This window comes from Ictalurus punctatus, chromosome 29, assembly GCF_001660625.3.
Source record: "Ictalurus punctatus breed USDA103 chromosome 29, Coco_2.0, whole genome shotgun sequence".
Taxonomy (NCBI): Eukaryota; Metazoa; Chordata; class Actinopteri; order Siluriformes; family Ictaluridae; genus Ictalurus; species Ictalurus punctatus.
Window position 1 is genome coordinate 13,112,687 of NC_030444.2, and position 7,696 is coordinate 13,120,382.

Genomic DNA, 7,696 nt, shown 5'->3' on the forward strand with positions numbered 1-7,696 from the left:
GAGACAGATAGAGAGAGAGAGAGAGAGAGAGAGATACAGTGAGAGAGAGACAGATAGAGAGAGAGAGAGACAGATAGAGAGAGAGAGAGAGAGATACAGTGAGAGAGAGAGAGAGACATAGAGAGAGAGAGGGAGAGATACAGTGAGAGAGAGAGAGAGACAGATAGAGAGAGAGAGAGATACAGTGAGAGAGAGAGACAGATAGAGAGAGAGAGAGAGAGATACAGTGAGAGAGAGAGAGAGACAGACAGATAGAGAGAGAGACAGATAGAGAGAGAGAGAGACAGATAGAGAGAGAGAGGTGCAGTCAGGATAAACTGAAGGCTTTTTTTGCCCTGCGGTTTTCAGGGAGTCTGTTGGTTTAGAAGCAGCTCAACACACACACACACACACACACACACACACACACACAACAGAGCGAGCGTTTACTCTCTGTGACCTCATCATTGATGTGTGATTGACTGGCGTGTGTGTGTGTGTGTGTGTGTGTGTGTGTGTGTGTGTGTGAGAACATGAGCCTTCAGAGTAAAAGTATAGCCACAAAACAGGATTCTCTAGTGATTTTTCCATTGAACAGAAAGTAATCCGAACTCGGAACTATCCGGATCCTGTATCAGTCCTGTCTCAGTATCACACCATTACATTATTCGTACAAGTCAAATTTATAAAGTACATTTTTATATATAAATATAATTTTACATTTAAACCAGTCACATGGTATTTTAAGGTAAGGAACGCATTATAAGCGTCGGGGATTCTTTGCCTCCACGTCATGCATTAAAACGGTGTAACGCACACCTAGCCGTGGAGTATCCCGCTTATACCAGGGTCACCTGCCAGCGCTGATCTAGAACTCCGCCCGCTCTACTAAATCATACGCACAGATGAAGTAGCTAAAATGGTTATTAGAGAGAGAGAGAGAGAGAGAGAGAGAGAGAGAGATGTGAACTGCTGTACCTGCGTCTGTGCAGCGTCTCTCTCAGCATCAGTAATAATGAAGCTGCGAGTTTAATTGTACGTTACCATGGTTACGGTTGTTTACGGGCAGCGCATTAATTTAGAACAGTGATCGAGTATTCTGACAGACCACGGTACATATACACTACCGGTCAAAAGTTTGTAGACACCTGACTGACCGAAATGTTTCTCATGATCTTAAAAACCTTTTGATCTGAAGGTGTACGATTAAATGTTTGATTTGTAATAATTAAAAACCTAAATACATCACCATCCCAAAAGTATCTCAGAAATGTGTATCGTTTATCACGATATCCACGTTATATTGATATATCGCCCACACACACACACACACACCTTGGAGTACGAGTTTGTTCTAATGGCAATGCATGATGCACCCTAACACAAGGGTGCCAATTCTTTTGTCTTTTCTGGAAATGCAGAGAGAGTGCAGATTTGTATCAGAAGACATTAAAAACTCTCGAATGGTGTTCTGCGCAGGTGCGTGTAGGGCACTAGGTAGGGTGTGCAGTGCTATGTTAAACCCTATGTAGGGTGCAAGCAAAGTAAACAGGAAGCCATTTTGTATTCAGCCTAATTACAAGATGGCGGAATTTCCTCAAGGAAAAGAGCAATTAGAAAACATTACTGTAGGGAAACTCCTACTCTTAGCTCCACCTCTGTGTCATGGTTCGGCTCGTGTGGTACCCGGGGCATGAATGGATACTTGGGTATGGCTCGCATGGCGGCAGAAATACGGGACATTTGCCGAGGCGTAGCATACACACACACACACACACACACACACACACACACGCTACCTAGAGGAAAGCACTATGAATGAATATATTGCTCATTGCTGGTCTGAGTCTGATCAGATATTATAACTAGCGGGCGTGGCATTCATGCGTCAGTCTCCGTTCTCTATAATCTACATGTTACTTTTTCACAAAAAAAAAAAAAAAAACAGGCTTGGTGAAGATTTTCCATAATCAATGAGCAGAACTATCTGTAAAAGTCATCAAGTATGCATTCTTTAAAGGGCGTTTGGTTTGTGAGCACCATGAACAGATTTTCTGTCATCATTTATGAGACACTTGCTATATAACGGACCAGCACGTGCATAATTAATCAGGTGCTCATTAATATTCATGAGTTTGACTGTAATAGATGCTGTGATGCTTAATAATGACGAACACCGACGGAAGTGATTGGCTTGTCTGTCTGTCTCCCTGTCTGTCTCCCTGTCTGTCTCCCTGTCTGTCTCCCTGTCTGTCTCCCTGTCTGTCTCCCTGTCTGTCTCCCTGTCTGTCTCAGTCTCTCGCCATAACCCCGACCCTCCACCGTGTCCAGCACACGGTTAGCCTTTAACGCTAATCGGGTTGTTTAGATCATTAGCGGCCGTGCTGTTTAGTGAGCCTGCAGGTCGGTGACAGAGTTGAATAAAGCGAATGAGACGCGGCCGTTTTGATCACTTCCGAGGTTAAACTGCAGGGACGGCCACGTCTCCTCAGATTAACGACGCGTCGATGTCAATGTCGAACAGAGAAAACGCAATTACTCCTCAAGCTGTTGTTCTTATTATTATTATTATTATTATTATTATTTTCTCTGCTTTATCGTCCTCCATCCAAAGGTTCTGTTCAGGGTCATAAAGCAGAGGATGATGACGAGGCCTCGCTATCGCTCTCGCTCTCTCTCTCTCTCTCACTCATCTCGCAGTTTGTGACTCGGGGAATCCAAATTGAATTTATCGGTTTTAATTAAATCCGGAGGGAACGTTCCTCTCGCTCTTAGGGCCCGGCGTGAGAGATTTCTCTTATTGCTGCAATCGATATCCAGTCTATCACGTCTGAAGATGAAGAGGGTGTTTCCCGGGGCAGTCACCGCCCGGCCGCGCTCATGTCCGAGAGACTCGGAGTCTCAGCCGCTTGATTTGTGACTTATTTACGAGGGAAAATCTATAATGATGCTTTAATCATGAGTTTAACGACTCACGAGGAAGTGACGCTTCTTTACGCTCGAGTTAATGTTTCCTTTTCCCTTTTCTCTTTTTTTTTTTTTTACCAATTCATTTCTACAGAACTGTAAAAACCTACCTTATATATTTTTTTATATATATATATTATATATGTATGTCCTTTTTACTCCATCGATTTGATTTGTGCAGATTAAAAAAGATCGGCAGTTCCACAAGTGTCCTGGAGGCGTTAAGTGTTCGACTGAAGCGGGCGGGGCGGGGCACGGCCTTGGTTTGTGCCAGCAATATGTTTTCTTTTACGTTATATTCCGCTAATAAGCAGATGATGATTCCATCTACGGCTGTCTAAAACGTATGAAGTGAAGGCTGGAGCCGGAAGGCATTTTGTCGTGACGTAAATTTGCCTTGGGTGTGTGTTTTAGGGCCGTGCTTGTGTTTAGAAAGAGCGAGTCGTATCCGCTCGGTCCGGCGCTCCGCGTCATCAGTCCGCAGCGCTGCGGCGAGATATAATTTGTCGCTGGGTTATTACCCGGGTGAAGAGTGAGGACTTGTGTTTCTCAGAGCCGTCGGTTGTTTGTGTGTCAGCGCATTCGTTCTGTCAGTACCTGAAGCACAGCAGCAGTGAAGTTTTATAAAAAAAAAATAAAAAAAAAAACAAGGAGAAAGACCTCCTGTAGACATTTATCACTGTGTTATCACTAAATCCGTCTGTGTGTCTGCGTGTAGTGTTTGAGGACGTTGGTCGGGCACACGGGCGGCGTTTGGTCCTCTCAGATGCGAGACAACATCATCATCAGCGGCTCGACGGATCGAACTCTGAAGGTGTGGAACGCGGAGACGGGAGAGTGCATTCACACGCTGTACGGACACACGTCCACCGTGCGCTGCATGCACCTCCACGAAAAGAGGTACACACACACACACACACACACACACACACACACGTTGACATTTCACACGACCACTTCCCCAGCGCCTCCTGATCCTCTGCAGCGTTCAGATTAAACAGGGATTAAAGGTGTGTTAAAGTGTCCGCTCGATGCTTTCATTACTTCTCAGCGGCGTTACCCTGGTAGACTGAGTGATGAAGTGCAGGAGCACACCCACTTCACACACCTGACAGCGCTTTGTTGAGGGGTTTTTTAAGCCAGGAAGAAAATCCCTGGAATGATCCAGGTGAAGTGTAAGTGTTCAGTGCGTTTACCGCTGGTGATTTGGGGGTGTACTGAATACTGAATGTTTCGCCTACGAGCTGTCACGGCGCAAAGTGGACGGGGGGCGGGGGGGGGCGGGGGGGGGGGGGGGGGCGGGGGTGGGGGGGGCGGATAAACTTTTGAGTGTCTCTGAAAGAGTAAAGCAGAGCGAAACTGAAAACTCAATATAAACAGTGACGCTTATTTATAAATAAATATACTTATTTAATAACGTGTCACGTACGCAGTACTGGATTTATAAAAGAAATTTGAAGGACTATTAAAAGAGCGAGAAGTTCTGGGATTTCCTGAGAGTGGTGTGTGTGTATATATACTCTGTATATGGTGTGTGTGTGTGTATGTATATATATATATATATACTGTACAGTGGTGTGTGTGTACATACACTGTGTATGTTGTGTGTGTGTGTGTGTGTATATATATACTGTACAGTGGTGTGTGTATACACTGTAAATGAGATGATGGGTACAAATCTAGAGACATTTAGGAGACAGCTGTCCTCCAACACCTTCCTGCATGTCCTTCCAACACCACACACACTTTAGCTTTATTACTTCTGGATAAAAAAAAAGTTGTTGTTATTATTATTAGTGTATATACAATTATTGGGACATATACAATCCTGAGTTTAAATAGTTATCTGTTGTATTATCAGTTATGTGATTCTGACCATGTGTACACACACACACACACACACACACACACACACACACACAGCTGCAAAAGACTGATTTTTTCACAGCACAGATTGCACTCTTCACCATCTATAATTATCCGTACATACACCAACACAGACAGATGAATGTGTTCAGCTTCAGTGCTGTACTGCCTGGAGGCTGGTGTGTGTGTGTGTGTGTGAAAAACACACTCGAGTGAGCATTGAAGACTCATACTGACTCTTTCTCTCTATCTGTCTGTCTCAGGGTGGTGAGCGGGTCTCGGGACGCGACGCTGCGCGTATGGGATATCGACTCGGGTCAGTGTTTGCACGTGTTGATGGGTCACGTGGCGGCGGTGCGCTGCGTGCAGTACGACGGACGCCGCGTCGTCAGCGGAGCCTACGACTTCATGGTCAAAGTGTGGGACCCCGAGACCGAGACGTGCTTACACACACTGCAGGGACACACCAACCGGGTCTACTCACTACAGGTAACACACACACACACACACACACACACACACACACATCCACACCCTCCCTCTCAAACCGTACCTTACACCTTACTGACAATACAGTGCATTGTTTTGCGAGTAGCTTAGACGGAAGCCTTACAGTGAAAAATCGGTTGCAGTCCGATTTGTCGTAACGAGATTCTGTGAGAAATCTGATTGGCTGAGAGTGAAACACAGGATGGATGTCCCTCACGTCCAGCGCCAAACCCTTATAAAGCTTATATTACTTACAAAACTTCCACAGCACGTTCTCCTTAACGCTTTCTGATTCGTGCTCCCTCGCTCAAACACACACACGACAAGTCACAAGTTTGTGGACACCCGACTGACTGAACCGTTTCTCACCATCTTAAAAAGCTCGTGATCCGAAGGTGTGTGATTTAAAGGTTTGGAATCGGTGTCGTAGATAAAAATATAATCGCGCCGACGTATTCGCTTCTTTCATTAGAAAACATTTTATTTACAAAACAGAAATAATTATTCACGTGGTTAATTTGAATAAAAATGATGCGATACAAATCAGGAATGTTCGAGTGTTCTTCTGTAAAGTAATTATTCCATACCATCATTAATCCCATTAATTAAGACGGTACAATGACGATAATTACCGATGATGTAATTATTAGAGTTATTAGAGAACGGGAGGTGCAGATTCGAGACGCGAGATCATTACAGATGAGTTTTTTCCGGCGCGCCCTAACGGCGTGGCTGTTTTGTCTCCGCAGTTCGACGGCGTCCACGTGGTCAGCGGTTCTTTAGACACGTCCATCCGCGTGTGGGACGTGGAAACGGGGAACTGCATACACACGCTCACGGGTCATCAGTCCCTCACCAGCGGCATGGAGCTGAAAGACAACATCCTGGTGTCGGGCAACGCCGACTCGACGGTCAAAATCTGGGACATAAAGACGGGACAGTGTCTCCAAACGCTGCAAGGTGACCAGATCTTCATGCTTTTCTACCAAGATTTTTACCAGATACGGCTGTGTCCCAAATGCCCATACTGTAGTAATAATAATAATAATAATAATAATAATAATAAAACATGCGGAAACATGGGCTGCGTCCCAAATAAGCATACTAAATTATGTGTCTAAATAGTAGCTATTACTTAGCAACCGCTAGCAGGTTGTAACAGAGACACACCTTTTGTGTCTCTTTTTGAATATATATATATATATATATATATATTTGTTGTGATGACTCCTCCCCCCACCTTTCCCTCATTTCTCTCTCTCTCGCTGTCTCCCTCAGGTCCTCATAAGCACCAGAGCGCCGTGACGTGTCTGCAGTTCAACAAGAACTTTGTGATCACGAGTTCGGACGACGGCACGGTGAAGCTGTGGGATTTGCGCTCGGGAGATTTCATCCGGAACCTGGTGAGCCTGGAGAGCGGCGGCAGCGGCGGAGTCGTGTGGAGGATCCGAGCCTCCAACGTGAAGCTGGTGTGCGCCGTGGGCAGCAGGAACGGCACCGAGGAGACCAAACTGCTCGTGCTCGACTTCGACGTCGAACTCAAGTGAACTGGACATGAAGCGAAGGGAGAGAAAGAGAGGCGGGGGTTGGGGGGTTGTGCAGAAACGGGCCTCCTCGCGCAGCTCCGCCACTGGACTCACCACTGCTCACCGTTCCTGCCATGAATCGCCCCTTTAGTGACCGCTGCTGCGATTTATTTTTTTGGTTGAAAGGGGGGGGGGGGACGAGGGTTGTGCTTCTTCAGAAAGGGGGTGGGGCATAACTGAAGTGCGCCTTCTTGCGCAGCTCTGAGACTGGACCCCCACCGTATAGAGGCATCATCCTCCTCCATCTTTAGAAAGGGGTGGGGGCAGGAACGAGGAGGCGGGGCTTCTGCATTCTGGGAAGGAAGGCTTCCTCATGCAGCTCCATGACTGGCATCTGCTTGTCTGGTCCCTTTTGTGTTGTTTTTTTTTTGGGGGGGTAGGGGGTGGGGGTTATGGGGGTTCTGTGCAGCAAAGCATTCTGGGAAGGAACAGGATTTAATTTTTTTTTTTTTCCCCTTCACTCCCTTTCTCACAGCGTTTCTTGCTCAGAGACTTGCTGATACAAGCCTGCACACCCCAGACAGCATTATCTCTCTATTTGTGTTCTTTTTGTGTTTGTTTGTTGTGTTGTTGTTGTTTTTTTTTTTTTCTTTTTAAACCGATACGAACAAGTCGACACTGTATGCATGACGTGAGCGAGGAAGCCGAGTTGACACAGGATAAAAAAATGGATAAAAGATCTTTGAGATTTAAATGTGAGGATTTAACAACGACGACAAAAAAACACACACACACACACACAAAGCACCCTCGATACGTGTAAGAGAGATCCGTGTTTCTCCCCAACACACCCACTCACACACACAATT

The 7,696-nt window shown here is 45.8% G+C and overlaps 1 protein-coding gene across 3 annotated transcripts in view; it reads left to right on the forward strand.

Moving 5' to 3' along the window:
• Positions 1-7,258, forward strand: part of fbxw7 (F-box and WD repeat domain containing 7) — a 113,482-nt gene extending 106,224 nt beyond the window's left edge. For all 3 annotated transcript variants that reach the window (XM_017461079.3, XM_053677470.1, XM_053677471.1), the window contains 4 exons: positions 3,665-3,846; positions 5,076-5,301; positions 6,051-6,261; positions 6,580-7,258. In XM_017461079.3, the coding sequence (XP_017316568.1) occupies positions 3,665-3,846; positions 5,076-5,301; positions 6,051-6,261; positions 6,580-6,848 (888 nt within the window). In that variant the 3' untranslated portion in view covers positions 6,849-7,258. The remainder of the gene's footprint in view (positions 1-3,664; positions 3,847-5,075; positions 5,302-6,050; positions 6,262-6,579) is intronic.
• Positions 7,259-7,696: the final 438 nt, after the last annotated feature.